General features: G+C 54.7%; 1 protein-coding gene across 1 annotated transcript in view; it reads left to right on the top strand.

Annotated features, from left to right (window-relative positions):
- CHCHD6 (coiled-coil-helix-coiled-coil-helix domain containing 6) overlaps window positions 1-15,177 on the top strand; it is a 253,556-nt gene extending 238,379 nt beyond the window's left edge. Inside the window, exons 7-8 of the mRNA XM_011950742.1 lie at window positions 12,190-12,325; window positions 14,951-15,177. Coding sequence (XP_011806132.1) covers window positions 12,190-12,325; window positions 14,951-14,956 — 142 coding nt within the window. The 3' untranslated portion in view covers window positions 14,957-15,177. The remainder of the gene's footprint in view (window positions 1-12,189; window positions 12,326-14,950) is intronic.
- Window positions 15,178-17,133: the final 1,956 nt, after the last annotated feature.

Below are 17,133 nucleotides of genomic sequence, written 5' to 3'. Positions count from 1 at the left end.
CTTCAGGATTGCTGAGGCCAAAGCACAGAGCTGGAAGGGCAGGCCTTGCGGGGCACCATCCTCTGGGGAGTTTTGGGCCAGAGCACCCACCCCATCATGAGTCAGAAAGATCCCTCTAGTTGATGTCAGCAAGGAGCCAGGCTGGAGGAGCAGACTCGAGCAGGGAGACTTGGGTTGGGGAGACTCAAATAGGGAGACTTGGGAGGGGGAAGTCGGGAACAGGGAGACTCTAGATGGGAGACTCAGGGGAAACTTGAGAGCGGGGAGACTTGAAGAGAGAGACTCGGGAGGGGGAGACTCGGTGTAGGGGAGACTTGGTGTGGGGGAGACTTGACGTGGAAGACTCGATGTGGGGGAGACTTGATGGGGGATACTCGGTGTGTGGAGACTTGATGGGGGAGACTCAAGTCAGGAGACTCAGACTCAAGTGGGGAGACTCGGGGGGAGACTCAAGTGGGGAGACTCGGGGGAGACTCAAGTGGGGAGACTCGGGGGGAGACTCAAGCGGGGAGACTCGGGGGGAGACTCGAGCGGGTAGACTCGAGTGGAGACACTTGAGGGAAGACTCAGGGAGACTTGAGGCGGGAGACATGGGGAGACTAAAGGGGTAGACTCAGGGGGAGACTTGAGGGGGGGAAGTGAATTAGCCAGAAGGTGAGCGAAAGTTTCCAGGAGAGAGGTGACTCTAAGACGACAGGGGGTGGGGAACAGGCGGCCGCCCACAGTCTGGAGTGCTAGGGACCCACCCAGTGCCATTTGGGTGACAACTCCCTGCTTTGTTGAGGACGCAGTGCTGGGGGAGGTCACGTCATAGGATTGTGCTCAAGAGCCTCCTGCAACCCCACACAGAGCAGGGTTGGGAGCCCACAGAGTCCCTTGTGTCCAGAAGCCATGGCTGCAAGGGGCTGCCATGGTGAGTCTCATTGGCAAAAACAGTGCCAGAAAGCTCTTCAGTCACAGGCGGGCTGGGAGTCATCATCCCCCAGCACCAAAGGCCACTGTGGCCCAGCACTTTCCTTCCGCCTAGACAAAGCCCAGAAAGCACCCCACCTGGCTTCCTCTGACATCTAGTGAATGGGGGTGCATCCCCTCTTACGGAAAGTGTGCATTCTTTTATTTTTTTCCAACAAAGGAACAAAGAGGAATGGCCCTTTCTTCTTTCCGTGTGTGCACACGCATGTGTGTGTGAGAGAGAAGGGATAGTCCTGAACAATACTGTCACAGGCAGCCTCTGCCTCACTAAGCAGCAGCCAGGGGCTTGTTTGTGTCTCAGGCCCTCTTGGGAGCAATGCACCCCCAGGCTCTCTCGCAGGCCTGGGCTCTCAAACCGGCCCTTCTCCCGCCTGAAGGATGGGGCAGCTGGAGCCCGGCATCCCGCAGTTGATAGCGATCCTGCATGGCGTGTTGATCGATGGCAGGACCTCTGGGTCCCACTTAACCGGGCTGAGTGGCACATCGTCAATAGCAGTCAGTTAACCAAGTCCTTAGTAACCAGCTGGTCTCATCAGTGCCTCAGCCCTAGCCACGGGTTAAAATAGAAACCCCTCCTGAACAGCTAGATTGGACCTGACGAAGATGAATGTCTAATTCACTCGGAATCTCCTTACCGCTGCCTGTAATAAAAAGCCTGCTCCATATATTCACCCCCCTGCTGATGTTTCTCTGAAATTAAGTATCAGGAGGACATATAATAGCCCAGTTCCACACCAGGCCAATATTATCAGATTGATGTCAGCAGTGATAATAGGAGAAGGATAAGTTGATGAGATTCCATTTATTAAATAAAGTGAAGAGAGCACACAGAGGATTTGGGGCCGCACGTGTGAGCAGGCGCTGAGCGCACTCGGCAGCAGAATCGATGAGGGAGAGAGAACAGGGCCTGGGGTCTGGCCCCGAATCCCTCTTCTTGCCCACCTGGGAGCTGGAGTGCCCGCAGGGATGGGAGCTACTTGGCCGCCTACGATGTGTGCGCCCAAGATGGGAAGGTGCCACCCATGTTCCTGCCAGGCCGGTCTCATGGCGGAACACTTCCGTTCACTTCCATTCGCTTTTCTTCCCACCTCTGTGTTGATGTGGCAGGCTGCCATGAGTTCGTGTCTTCCTCTCTCACTTTCCTCCCTGTGGCTTCTGGGCTGGGAGCTTCCCGGCTGCCCACTGGGAGTTGGCAAGCTTCTGCCCCATGCAGAGCCCTGCCTAACATGGTTCGGAGCGACTGTCTTTGGTTTTTCTGAGTACCCTTGGTTGTCTCTTTCAGAATGTCTTGGAATTTTCTCAAGGCAGGGTGGAGCTCATGTGGCAGTGCACAGAGCAAGAGCTATGGAGCTGAGCACACTCCGCTCTTCCTATCCCGGCCCCTCCCACTGCTCTGTGACTGTGGGCCAGTCACGTGAGCTGCCTGTGACTCACCAACCCCATCTGCAGAACGGGACAGGAAGGCCCAGCTCACAGGGTTGTTGTGAACCTAGAACACAGGAGGCGCTGACAGGCAGAAATTCCCAGGACCACAGACATCCAGATTCACTCTCAAATGAGGCCGAATTTTCTGCCTGTGCTGTTGACCATCAACTCCCCTCCCACAGCCTGATCCTTATCCCAGATCTCTCCCACTGCGGAAGACTTCCTGGGCAGCACCTGGAAACAGCTTTAGGAACCTGCTCATAAGCTACGGCTCCTCCCCTTTTCTGTTATGTGGGTTAAGATGAGTCAGTTCATCTCTAAATAAGATAACACCTTACAGGGGAGGATGGAGATTAGAGACACCATGTGCAGACCCTGGCATGGAGCCTGGCATGTGGTGGCCATTGGAATGTAACAGCTATTGCTGATGTGTGCCTAGGCCCAGCCACCATGCCGTGGAAAGTGCACGCTGCTCTCAGAAAGGGATCAGTGATACATTGGTCCCCCAGTCATTCCTGCCCATCCTTGCTCCCCACTCTACTTCTGGGGAATGGGTCCAACCCCTTTGTGGCATGCCTGACGACATGGGTTTCCCAGAGCTGCCAAAACAAAGCACCACCTGTCAGGCCTTTCAGCCCAGAAACTTATCCTCTCATAGTTCCGGAGGACAGAGGTCCACAATCAAGGTGTTGGTAGTCCAGGTTTGCTCTGAGGCTGGAGGTGGAATCTGTCTCGGCCCCTCCTAGGCTTCTGGTGGTGCTGGCATCCTTGGCATTCCGGAACACACATACTGGTCGGCACACGTATTGCTCTACTGTCAGCCTCAGTCCCCCTAGTGCCTCCTCCCCGTGTGGTGGTCTCTGTGTCTCGTCTCTTCTTCATATGAGAATATGAATGGGATTCATACTGGATTGGGGCCTACCCTACCCCATATGCCCTTGTCTTAACTAATCACATCTGTAACAACCTTGTTTCCCAATAAGGCCATGTTCCAAGGCTCCAGGAAGGACATGAATTTGAGGGGATCATCAAACCCACTAACCTTTGCACATGTCTAGTTCTCAGGAGCCCCTGGACCCCTCAACCTGACCAGGTTGTCTTCTTCTGATAACAGTTTGTGACTAGCACCCTCTCCAAACTAACTTAATCCAAAAGTGGAACATATAGGTTTATGCTACAGGAAAGCTAAAAATAGTACCTGGCTTCGAATTGAGGAACTCATTTGGTGTTTGGGTCTGTTTCCTTTTGGACAGTGGGCCATGGAGTTTGGAAGCCCAGTTTTATGTTCTCCCTGGAGGATCACGGTTTCACCCCATGAATGGGCCCATGAATGGGTTTGTACTAGCCCAGGCTGGCTCATGCAGGCCAAACCCATGCTACCCACGCCAGGAGGGGAGACCTGAGAAATACAGGGGTGTCTCTGCCTTACCTGAGAGTCCTGCTGTGTGAAGTCAGTGCATTAATAGATAGCGGTGGCACAGCTCCTGCCTTGTAGCACTGCCCGGTCCAGTGTTTTCTTTCCTTCAATGTCCCTGCTTGGCAGAGTCTCAGATACAGCCAGTTGTGTGCTTTGAACCAGCAGGTGTACTGCTGACTTTGAGCCAAGGAGAACAGAGGGGACAACCTGACCCTGCCCAACAGTCTGCAGTTCCTATCTAGGCACAAACAGGCAACACTTCATAACCCAGTGGCTGCCCTGGACCCGGGAGGTTTGTGCAGTCATGGACAGCTACACAGGCGCCTGCCATGGACGGAAGGGAAGGCTGCACAGACACCTGCCATGGACGGAAGGGAAGGCTGCATGGACTTCTGTCTTGGATGGAAGGGAAGACTGCACAGAGGTCTGCTATGGATGGAAGGGACGGCTGCACGGACTCCTGCCATGGGTGGAAGGGAAGACTACACAGAGGTCTGCTGTGGACGGAAGGGAAGGCTGCACAGAGCCTTATCACTAATGAGAAGGAAAGGCTGCATGGAGGCTTGCTTGGGTAGAAGGGAAGGGTGCAGATTGTCTTGGACATGAAGGGAAGGCTGCACACGGAATTCTCATGGATGGAAGGAAAGCTGCACAGAGAAATGTTTATGATGAGAAGGGAAGAAAGCAGAGCCTTGCCATAGATGGGAAGCAAGGATGCACAGAAGCTTTTTTGATGAGAAGAAAAGGCACAAAACCTTGTCATGGATGGAAGTGAATGCTGCACAGATGTCTTGTCATAGAAGGAAGGGAAATCTTCAGAGACATTTGTTAGGGAGGAAGGGAGGGCTGCACAGTGGCTTGTGTTATGAATGGGAAGGAAGACTGCACAGAGGCTTGCCATGGGTGTGAAGGGAAGTCTCCACACAGAATTCTCATTCCTGCACAGATGAAGGGAAAAGAAGGCTGCGCAGAGGACTGTCATGGATGGAAGTGAGCACTGCACCAAGTTTTGTCCGTGAGGGAAAGGAAGGCTTCAGAGAGGCTTTCTGTGCATGGAAGAAAAAGTTGTATGCGGGGTAGTCAGAGACAGAGATAAAGGCTGCACAGAGGCCTCCCATAGAAGGAAGTGTAGTTTACAGGGGCTTGTCCTACAAGAAGGAAGTTCTGCAGAGAGGCTTATCGTGGATTGGCGGGAAGGCTGCGCGCTAGAATGTCTATGAAGGGAATGGAAGACTGCAATGAAAATTGTCAGATAGAAGGGAATGCTACAGAGAGACTTTTTTTCTTTTGAGACAAAGTCTCGCTCTGTCTCTCAGGCTGGAGTGCAGTGACATGCTCTCTGCCCACTGCAACATCCGCCTCCTGGGTGCAAGTGATTCTCCTGCCTCAGCCTCCCAAGTAAGTGGGATTACAGGCTCTCACCACCATGCCTGGCTAATTTGTGTATTTTTCGTAGAGATGAGGTTTCACCGTGTTAGCCAGGCGGGTCTCAAATCTCCTGACCTCAAGTGATCTGCCTGCTTCGGCCTCCCAAAGTGCTGGGATTATAGGCATGAGCCATTGCACCTGGCCTGCACAGGATTTTCATGGATGGGAAAGAAAGGCTGCACAGTGGAATGGCTATGATGTGAAGGAGAGGGTGTTCAGAAGCTTGTCATGGGTGGGATGGGGCAGCTGCACAGAGCCATACTGTTGTTGGGAAGGGAATGATGCAGAAAGCATTGTTGTTGATGGGAAGAAAAGGTTGCATGGATTGTTGTTACGGATTGAAGGTTGCATATGTCATAGATGGGAATCGAAGATCGCACGAAAGCTTGTCATGGATGAAATTGATATGGTTTGGCTCTGTTTCCCCACCCAAATCTCATCTTGAATTGTAATCCCCACGTGTCGAGGAAGGAAGGTAATTGGATCATGGGGGTGGTTTCGCCAAGGCTGTTCTCATGATGGTGAGTTCTCACAAGACCTGATGATTTTGTAAGGGGCTCTTCCCCCTTTGCCTTTCTGTCTCACCTACCACCATGTAAGATGTGCCTGCTTCCCCTCCACTGTGCCTGCTTCCCCTCCACTGTGCCTGCTTCCCCTCCACTGTGCCTGCTTCCCCTCCACTGTGCCTGCTTCCCCTCCACTGTGATTGTAAGTTTCCTGAGGCCTCACCAGCAATGCAAAACTATAAGTCAATTAAACCTCTTTTCTTTATCAATTACCCAGTCTCAGGCACTTATTTATAGGAGTGTGAAAACAGACTAATACAAAAAAAAATGAATACTGTACAGAATGTTGTCACGTAACTAAGGGAAGACTTCATAGAAGCTTTCCATGGATGGAAGGAAAAGTTGCATAGAAGCTTTGCCTGGATTGGAAGGGAGGTTGCTCAGAGGCGTGTCATGAGTGGAAAGGGAAGGGTACAGAGGTTATGGATGGAAGGGAAGGTTGCACAGAGATTTATGGATAGTGGACCCAGACCAGAGAGAAGGAAAAGGGAGGGAGGATCTCCTGGGTCTCTAGCTAGTTATGGGTTCTTCACCAAGTGTAGTGCATTCTGCCTGAGGAGAAGTGGGAATGAGACCACGGGCCAGTCGGCCACCAGACATGTGAGGTCAGTTCCCTCATCCAACTGGGGATGGGCTGGGGACACAGACCACCTTCTCAGGGCACTCAGGCTGGCAGCAGAGTTATACCAGCTCTCCAACAATGGCAGGGTGACAGGTCACAGTGTCAGGGTGCTTGAGGTAGCCTGAGGTCCATGGGAGACCTAGCAGGCCGTCAGGTCTGGGTATAGTCTAACTAGGCCTGAGATCTGGCCCTGCTTTTCAAATGGTGAACTTAAGCAAGTTACTGTATCACTTGGAGACACTGGGTTTGTTTTTGTTTTGTGTTGTGTTGTTTTGTTTTAAGGAAAAACAGAGCTTCTACCTTATATGGGCCTGCTTGGGATTAAATGAGATAATGCTTAGCACATTGTGCAGTGAGTTGTGATTACCCAAGAAATGAGTTTTTGAACTGCCTTGGTGTTTTAGAAATCTGTGGCCTGCATTATGTTCTAAAAGCATCACTGTTGGCTGGAAGCAGAGAGGACCATTGAGAGGCTGTTTAATGACAGTGCAGACAAGGGCATGGGCTAGGGCTCTCCTGCAGGCTAGACTTGGGGCGCTCTGTGGGCATGGGGGCTGGAGAAGTTGGCTGCTCCGGGTATGCAGCTGGACCAGCTGGGTGTTGGTGCTGCCTACCCAACTGAAATTCAGAAGGAGGAGATGCTGGGGTGAGGGCTAGCCATGCCTGGTCCTAGTGGGCCTGTGGCCACCTGCTGGGCTGCATGGCAGGCAGGGGACAGCAGGTCTTGAGCTGGGCACCATGCTGGTGTGCTGAGGGGACAAAGGCAGGGCCACAGGTGGAGCTCACACACAAGCGGAGGCCCAGGGTCCAGCAGAAGAGAACCAGAGTGAGGGACCAGAGAGGCAATGAGGGCCAGGCGGGTGTTGTCAGCCGAGCAGTGAGGCTCGGCATGGGGCCCAGGGGAGTGGAGCAGGGGGAGCCCCAGGCAGCACCTTTCTGAGCAAGGAGAAGCTGCTGTGGCCTGGGATGGAGATGGAGGCAAAAGGGGGTTTCGATTGGAAAAGCTTTTCCATATTTTGAGAGATGAATGTGTTTTGGGTGGAGTGCGGGGAAGGGAGAAGGTCCAGGAGAGGAGGTCAGTGGGAGAGGCCTGCTCAGGCACAGGGGTTGGGAAGGAACCACGTGGGGCCTCTGCACTCTGCTGTGTCTGTGGTCTCAGCAGACAGGGTGGGAGTTCTGGGAGTCAGGCAGACCTATGTGGCCTGCTCACCAGGGACCAGGACCCATGTGCCCTGTCCATGGCCATCACACTCTCAGGGCCATCAGGAGGCTGTGTGTGGGGTCTTCTGTAGTCCTATTTACTGAACACCGATGAATCCTTCAGGGCCACACTGTGGTACTGAGCACATTCTGACTGGGCCATCTTGGGCATCACCTGCCATTCTCCTGCCATCCTCTCAACAGCTCTGTGGGGTGGGGTCCTCCTCCGTACGTGATGCACCGACCACACAGTGGAAAGTGACAAAGCCAGCGCCTTGCCCCAGGTTTGTCTGATCCCAGAACCTGTGTTCTTTCCACTAGACCAAGAGTCCCAGCCTCAGGCATCTGCCAGCTCCTTGTTGAAGGGACACCATGATTATGCAGACACGCTAATGCCTTAACATGCCTGAGGAAGAGGCACCACTGAGGCTGGGCGAGGTCTGAACTAGGTCTTGAATGATATCAGAGCTTATGCTGTAGAGGGAGGGACCCTTTAAGGTAAGGTTCCACCCTCCAAGCTCTATGTCTGCAGTTCCACCACCCCAGCATATCCTCAGCTCTTCTCTGCCAAGTGCCTCCAGTAACCCAGCCTTTCTGCAAGCGCACCCCACTCCCGGCCCTGGCCCCACCTCAGTTTCTCACACTGATGGCTACGTTGCTATGAGAACTGCATTTCACAGCACACACTTCTGTTCATCTCTGGGGCAAGCGGTGTTACTGTTCCCATTGTACCGATGAGGAACATAAGAGCCAGTGAGGTGAGCCAACTTCCTGGGCATTGCCTATGATGCCTGTGCAAACAGGCACCCCATACACCAATGCAAATGGCATGAACCCCTTCGAAGCCACATGGACCATTAGATCTTCTCCAAGGAAATGTCCTCACACAGGGGTATAGGACTTATTTCTATCCCTGGTAAGTTCGTGGCACACTTTGGATACCTTTATCTGTGCATGTGAAGAGTAGCTGTTTGCAAGACGATGTTTTTGAACATGGGAGCTGTTTTATATGCATTGTAAACAGGGTCGTGGTGTGCCAGGGCTGGGAGGGGTTCAGGGTGGATAGAGTGCACCTACTTTTGTGAATGGCTTCACCCAAGGCCTAGCCCTGCCTGCTTCAGAGAAAGCTTTTTATTTCCAGAGCTGTGCTCTCCCTGTCTTATCCCATTCAGAGCCTTTTTATGGACAAATGGGTGAAATTTCTTCCAGTTGACATTTGCCTCCCATTCTGTCTCCTCGTATTGTTCTGATAAGTCCCAGCAGAGAGGCTGCCATGGTCCCACGGGCAATACTGGCATGGAGGGGATAGATTTCGCCGCGGCCCAGTTTCTCCTGAACTGGGAGCCCACTGGGAGGTTTGCCCTCAAAACACAGAGGCCCTTGTCCTGGGACCTGAAACCAAAGTAAGAGAAGCCAGTGAGGAGGGGACACAGCCAGGTTGACCATGGGGAGAGAGGCAAATGTGGCTGTGTCTTCCTGTGCATTACCATTCTGCAAAGGAAGTGTCAGCATCTCTGTTGTGCCTCTGTAGAGGGCAGGGCTTGGCAGGTCAGCGCTCCAGCTCCATGAGGCTCAGCCGCATGACTCAGGCTGGGGCCACTTAGCCTCCGCCTGTCCTGTCCCTGGCACCTCTTTTCACATAGATCAGTAAGCCTCACAGAGTTACAGCTTAGGACAGCTCTGCCCTTACCAAACCTGGGGCTTCCCCTGAGCCACTCATCATGACACACAGGGCCCCTCAGTGCCTGCTGGCCTCCACAGTGCAGCCAGGAACCAGGCTCACCAGGGCCCCATGAGGGCAGGGTGGGGTCCCGCTTCAGGGTAGTGCAGCAGAGGCTATGATGGAAGTCATGCTCTGGGGTCTCAGACTCTAGAGGGCCAGTACCGTCAGGAGGAGCAGAAGACATGGCAAGAGACTGGTAGGAGGGGACAGCAGTACAGGTGACGGGAGAGAGCCCAGGGAGACTGGCAGTGCCACTGAAGGCGCCCACTGCCCTGCAGATTTAACCCTGCCTGGGGAAGGGAGAGCACAGCCTTCCAAGGATGGAGAGCCAGGGAGCAGAACAGGAGGGGAGGCCTCTGCAATGAAGGCAGAGAGCCAACATCTGACCTGTGACTTAAAAGCGCTCCTAAAACAGGTGTCAGAACAGTCAGAAACAAAGTCATGTGTGCAGTCCCTGGGAACGCCTACCTGAGACAAAATGCCATGAGGCCAGCTGTCCCCCAAGAAAGAAGCAGCCTTAAAAGCCACAACTAGACACACCCATGTCACAGTTCTTAAATACAGATGTGGAGCCGTGCCTAAGCACCTGGGGAGGAATCAGGGGCTGCCCCAGACACCCCAGCTGGATTCTTGCCCTAGCTGCCTGTGTGGCAGCTGACGCAGGCCAGCAAAGTGGGTCTCCAGAGCCGGGCAGAGGACTGCACACCAGGGGCTCATCTGCCCTGCATATGTAAGAACGAGAGGTCAGTGCAGATAAAAGACCTCCCCCCACCCCCCACCCAGTCCTCTTCAGGAAATAAGAGGACCCTTTAAGAATTGGTGCATGCAGTGTAGACATGAGTCAGAATTGTGACCTCAATGGCTAGGATGGGGTGGAATTCAAGGACCCAGGCCAGGGCTAGGCCACCATGGCCTGCCCCAGCAGGAAGGGGAAGGTGTGCTCTCCTTTCACATCCTTTACCTCGGCAGTGGTGTGGCATGGCAGCCACAGGCGGCTGCACCCCACCCCACACTCATCCCTCCCCGTCTTTAGTTTAGGGACTGTTCATTTTGCTGGTGCCCTGGGGATGAGTCTTGCTGGCCTTAGCTGAACATGGGACACACACTGCTCATGTTAGCGATGGTGTTAGACATGGGTATGTGACCTGGTCCTAGACAGTGAGTAGAGGAGAAACCTGGAGTGGGGTTTGAGGGGAGCATTGTCCCACCTAGTCAGGTGAGACAGCAGGGAGACCTGCTCCTCCCTGCTACCTTTGATCTCTACTGCAGAGGGGACTGCGCTGCATTCAGTGGCCTGAGGATGACATGGACGAGAAGGGAAGGCCAGGCCTGGGTGGCATCGCTGCTAAGTCAGCAGTGTACAGAAGTGTCCACCCACAGACTTCTGGAGTGAGACAGCTAAATACAGGGTCCTGTTCCCAAGCTGTCGATCATACTAATGCTGGTGGTTTCTAGCTAAGGAACTGTGTTCGAGATATTGTTAGATGACAATGGCTCTGGAGACCCTGGTAGGAGAGCAACTGACCTACATGTCTCTCTCTCCACGTGCCTGGAGCAGAGCTGTGGCATGTGTGACAGTGATTCTTTCTATTGCTAAGAAACTTGAGGAATGGCTTTCTACATTTTTACAGCTCTTTTTGGTGCCCTTAGCCTTGAGTGGTGTTCAATTTGGAAAGGCTGTCAAGTGCTTTAGTGGGTCCATCTACAGCTGGGAAGGGTCCTGACCTAAAACCCACCTAAGAAAACAAATTAGCAGCAACAGGACATCCAAAGCCATGTAAATAAATATGCCCCGCTCCTCCACTGTCCAGCTGTGTGGCCTTATTTCTCTGAGCCTCAGTTTCCTGATTTGTGTGAACAGCATGATGAACGATAGTGTCTGCTACCAGAGCTGTGAGGAGCAGCACTGAGCACGTGCAGTAGCCAGAGGACAGTGCCTGGCCGGCAGGGAGTGCACAAATGTGCTGCTGTGTGTGTCAGTGTGCGAGAGTGTGTGTGTGTGTGTGTGTGTGTGTGTGTGTGTTAGAGAGAGAGAGGGAGAGGAATCTGGAAGGAGACCAACCGATTCAAAACTACGCTCAGGAGGCTGGGCCAGTGACTGAATTTAGTGTCATCTATGTTTGCTCTTTTTTCCCACAATTTTAGAAAGTGAACTTACTCACTTTTGTGGGTTCTAAAACTACTTTGAAAAAGAAAGAAAAGAATAGTAAATTACCCACCAAAGTATTATCATGGTTACTTCTAAGAAGTAAAAAGAACATTTTTCATTTCTTCAGACATTTCTGTAGAGTTCATTTTCCTTGTTGCACACATATTAGTTTTAAATCAGGAGAAAAGTAAGTCACATGGTTATAGTCATGGGTAAACCACAGGCACAGGAAAGCAGCTGACAGCTATGCTGCGCACAGTGGGGCGGGCTGTCCCAGGCATAGAGGGATGGCTATCCTGGGCACAGCGGGGCAGGCTGTCCTGGAGGTGAGCTGCACCATCCTCATGGGGGCCCTCCAGTGGGGGTCAGCTCGCTGGGCTTTCCTGCCTCCTGGAGGTGCTCCGGCCCCAGTGAAGGAGCCCGGTGTGGAGCCCCAGACCACAGCACATATCAGTGTCTGCTATACTGTGAGCCTAAGCCACTGACCACAGGGCTTGACCCCTGCGACCGTCCTCTCATTTCTAGAATGGGAAAGCACAGTGCTTCTCTCTGAGGCTTAAAAGGACGCTGGTGGGTGTCAGGGGCTTAGCCTAGCGCCTGGCAGGTAGGTAGAGTGAATGTGAGTTGTTTCTCTCCCCTGCCTGCTGGCACCTGAGCCCCAGGCCTGCCTGCTCATGTCTTCTGCAGGCCCCGCAGGGTGGAGCCCGTCTGCTCAGGGCTGCAGGCCCAGATCCTCCACTGCTACCGAGATCGCCCGCATGAGGTGCTGCTGTGCTCAGACCTGGTCAAGGCATACCAACGCTGCGTGAGTGCCGCCCACAAGGTAAGGCCTTGCCTGCCTCCCAGGTTTCCAGGGGCCTTGGGAGGTAGGGGAGGTGCCTCTGTCTAGCATTGGAGATCTCTGCCTACCTTTTCCTGTTAGAGTCAGATGCTCCACCTGGAGGTATCTGCATTTGCAAAGGGAGGGATTCTTGGGTCTTTGCTTTCCTCAGTCACCTGCACACTCTCCTGGCTGCTTCCAGGAGTGCCTTGGACATCTGGCGCTGGGGAGATGATCCCTGTGGTGTTTGCCCTATTAGGCTGGGTGGGAGCAGGCTGGGTAAAGTCAGGCCCCACCTTGAAGGGCCAGGCCCCTTGTGGGTGCCAGGGACTTCTTAGCTTTTGGCACTTAGGGGTGGGAGGGTGGCAGAGGCCCGAGTGCAGCCTGGGGGTCCCAGCAAGGACAGGCCGTCTGTAAGAGGAATGGGAGCGGGTACGGCCATCAGAAGCTGCTCGCAGCCACCCCCCCTGAGCTGGTCTAGAGGGGTGTGCTGACTTGGCCTTCCTGGTGAGTGGTCCCAGGCCTCTTGTGCTCTCTGGTCACCTCCCACTCCAGTGGGCCTCGGTTGTCCTGGATGCCTGCGATGTGCTCCCAGCCAGCTCCTACTGTCTTCCTCCCCCACCCCCAACTGCTGCTGTCTATCCTAGATAAGTCCTCCCCCTTCCCAGGTCCCGTAGGGTTCTCTGGTGCAGTCAGGCTGTTCCCAGCCACACCTCACCCTTGCCCCACCCCAACAGGACAGCTCCCACCTTGGGGAGCATCATTCACTCTCAGGACACCTAGTTTGGGCTCCCTGAGGAGTGCAGTCTGTTTGTGAAAATGTATGGGAGAAGCAATAGAATGAGGTCTCCTTTCCCACAGAAAAGCCTCTTTGGCCTGAGTAGGAGACAGGCTGCTTTAAGTACTTGGGGTGGAAAAGGCTAAGGCCAGATGCTCTGTGCTCTCCAGCTATGTCCAAGGGGAAATCTCTCCCACTGAACTGAGGGGGATCCTGCAGCCCCGGGCCTGTGAGAGCTTCCTCGGGTCATGCCCTGCTCACACCCATCTGCCAAGGCTGATTGTTCCACCCTGGGCTGGTCACAGCCCCGACCAGCACTGACTGTCCCTTCATGGCCAGAGCACAGCCCAGAGGTAGCTCCACACAGGACAAGTGGATGCAAGGCCTCTGTCAGCCTTCTGAGAGAGGGAAGCCCTGAGTAGGACAGGCAGCCTCCTCCTCCATCTCAGAGTGTAGAAGGCTGCTCACTCTGCTTCCACGTGGGCAGGAGGCGCTGGGGCGCTGGGTAGGCTGGGCCAGACCGGGGCCCTTCGCACCGACCAGACACTTAACTCCCTGCTCACCAGCAAGATGAAGCCTCCAGATCCTCCCCACACCCAATCAAGGGCAGCTCCAAGTCTCTGTTCATCGTACACCTGACTCTTTACCCAGGGATCTGCTGCAGCCTCTTGGCTTCCTGGCAGGGCCCACCCCTCAGTGACCAGCCCTCGACTCCATCCTCTCTCCATCCAGCCTCACCTCTGTGGTAGTTTTCAGCCCCTACCCACCACCCCCAAGAGTATTTCTTTAACAAACACACCTCACCAATATATATTCCTTGCACTTAAGCAAAAATGTGATTACCAAGGAACACAGATCACATTAAACCCTGAGAGAGGCTCTGGGACATTGCCAGGCCTGTCTCCCTCCTTCCCGGCCCCTACCCCTCACATGACTAGCAAAGAAACTGGAGACTGAGTGATGGCAGTGCCAGAGGTGCTGTGCTGCCTTGGCAGTGTGTGTGCATTTGGGTTCAGCATATTCAACCTGACTCCCTCGGAGCCCCAGCACCCAGACACTTGGTTGGTGCCCTGTGTATGAGATATGGCAAGTGCTGGAGAAACTCTCACCACCCTTTGCCAGCCTCCACCTCAGAAGGCTGCTGGCAGAGCCAGAGAGCGGAGGGGTGAAGGGTCCCTAAGAGAGATTTGCTTCTGCAAGGGGCCAAGTGGCAGGGGACAGAGGCCCACATGGTCAAGGGCCTTGGCGTGGGGCAGCACTGCTTCTCTCTCCAGGATCTAGCATCTGCCCTGGGGCTCCTAGGGCAGGTAGGTGATGCCTAGGCCCAGAGCCTGGCGCCTGCCTGTGTATGAATGTGCTGGGCATCTCAGATGAGGACAGGGACCTCAGGCTTTCCACAACAGGACCCTGACTGTGCGGACCCCAGCATCCCAGCAGGCTCCCGCTGAGCTGCGAAAAGTCAGAGAACAGAGGGGAGGCCTTGACGAGGCAGAGCAGAGATGGGTGAGACTCTTCTATACCCAAGGTGCTTGTCAGAAACACTGCAGCAGGTTGAGGGGATGGGGGCAGGGGACCTGTCTTCTGAGCCAGCCCTGGGAGAGTAGAGGAGAGGGGAGCGTGTGCTGGTGTCACTGTCACATGGAGTGAGGGCCTGTCCCCTGCTGCTGGGGACTGTGCTGGGCTCCGGGGTACAGAGGTAAAGAGATTCACTGATGGGTCTCCAGGTGAGGAGGGAGACCAACTCACAGCTGCTCCCTGGGAAGTGCTTGCTGTCACAGGGCAGTCTGCACAGAGTTGCTGGGCATGGGCGGAGTGGGCCCTGACTCAACTCTGACCTGTTCTCTTTGTAGGGCTGAGGAGCAGACGTCGTTCCTGCCCTGGCAGTGACTTGGAGCCCTGAAGAAGGGACCAATCATGGGACCACAGTCCACAGAGCCCTAGGCCACAGCCACTGTGCCCTGCCGTTTCCTGCTGGGCCCCTGCATATGCCCCTGAGCCTGGGGCTGCCATGTGTTTAGGAAACAAAGTATGCGCTACTGTCTGAAAACAAATAAAGCAGATGCCTTTGTTTTCAGTCGTTGACTCACTGGCAAACAGTCACTGCTGCCTACTCTGCGTCCAGCCTTCTGCTGGACACCAGCGAAGTGGAGCTGAGGAAGATGGGCTGCTCCCCTCGGGGAGTCCCTGGACTGGCAGGGGAGATGGCCTGGGAACCCCTAATTACATTGCAGCAGCAACAGCAGGCTGTGCGGAAGCAGGGATGAGAAGGAAGGGGAGCAGGCCTTTCTAGGGATGGCACAGAGGGAGAGCAGGCCAGCTTCCTGCAGCGAGTGCTGCCTGCGCCCAGGGCGGAAGCTGCCCAGACAAGGGCAGGGCAGGCCGGAGACCCAGCAGAGTGGATCCCAGGTGTGAGGGCAGCGGGGGGTGGAGGAGAGCAAAGGCAGGCAAGGCATTCAAGCAGCGTGGCTGCAGAGGCGGCAGGACTGGGGTGCGGCAGGCTGAGCTGGCACTGTCTCTGAGTGACGTTGCTCCAGCTGTCAGGTGGTGCCAGGGAGACAGGACTCAATGCCAGGGAGCATCACCAGTGTGTAGGGCCCCGCACAGCTCAAGCCCAAGGCGGGTTAGTGGGGCTGATTGGCAAGACTGAAACCGACTGAGGACAGAAGAGGCCAGGTGACTTTGAAGTCGCTGACTTGCGTGTTGGGGATTTTAAAATAAGGAATGCAGGGACTGAGGAGGGCAGATGACAAAGTGGGTTTGGGACATGCTCTGCCTGGTTGGTGTCCAAACACTGGCCTTCCAGTCCTTGACCTTTGGCCATGTCCCCCACCCAAGGTGCCCTGACCACACTCAGCCTGTACCATGCCAGCAGGAAGATTTTTGGGGTGGAGCCTGAGATTCTCTAACTGCTCTGCTGGTGACCTTGGGTTTCCTGATAGAGCCCTTGGGGAGTCCCCATGCCATCTGGAGCTGAAAGCCCGCAGCCTTGACTCAGACTTGGCAGCACAAACTTCCCTTCTCAGATTTTCAGACTCAGAGCTCAAGGGGTGAGTTGGGGCTTGGGCGTGTCCTTTTGGCTGGGCGGGTAGCATACTAGCAGCCAGGCAGACAGCTTTGGGAGACTCCCTCTCTAGGAGTCCTGGGTCAGCCTGTGGAAACACACAAGGAGACTCCATGCAGTGTGATGCAGCGAGGAGGGATGGGGCACTGGGCACCCTGGCCTGAGCCCTTTGGGGAGGGGCCTACTAAGAGGAGGGGTGAGGGGTCACAGGTCAGGCCTGTCCACCATGCTGTTCTGACTCCCTCAGAAGTGTTTGGCTTCCAAGGCTTTGTCCAACTTCAGATCTCACAGGAATAACTTTCAGCTGTTCATCCTCTTCTCCAGGTGTCATTTTTGGGGGTTAGAGACACATCTTGGGGTGGGAAACGGACTCCCATGTACACAGACACCTGTGGGCTGGGTGTTGCCTGAGCCTGTACTAGCTCGCTCTGTCTGGGTAACAAACCACCCCCAGACGTCATAGCTTAAAACAACGCCCATTTTATGTGGCTCCTGATTCTGCTGGGTGGAGCCTACGGCCCAGGCCCACTCATGTCAACCAACAGACCTGTGACCCCAGGTGGCCTCCCATGTCCAGCGACCAGCGGCCCCATGGTTTCTTCCAAATGGCCCCTCCTCCTCTAGGCTAGTTTGGGCTCCAGTTTCAGGCTCCCACACAGCCAGAGAGCCAGCTTCCAGGGGCAAGCACTTCCTGATCCTCTGCCTGCAACTCCTTGTTCCTTCATTCCCTGGTAGCCAGTCTGGTCAGATTGCAGTTGGCCTGAGAGGAGTGAAAAGACCTCTTTGGCCTCTGAGCCCCACTAAGCTACCTCCTGCTTGGGAATGGGGCCAGAATGAGGTTGGCAGTGGCAGTGGAGGGTAGCAGCAACAGCCCTCTCCCAGGGCCTGTGCAAACAGGCATCCAGGGACAGAGGCTGGCAGAGCAGCCTCATGAGATGGTACTGTTGCCCACACATCACTGCATGATTGACT

This window comes from Colobus angolensis, unplaced genomic scaffold (genome assembly GCF_000951035.1).
Source record: "Colobus angolensis palliatus isolate OR3802 unplaced genomic scaffold, Cang.pa_1.0 Scaffold31, whole genome shotgun sequence".
Taxonomy (NCBI): domain Eukaryota; kingdom Metazoa; phylum Chordata; class Mammalia; order Primates; family Cercopithecidae; genus Colobus; species Colobus angolensis.
This window is presented reverse-complemented; position numbering and strand designations above follow the sequence as displayed.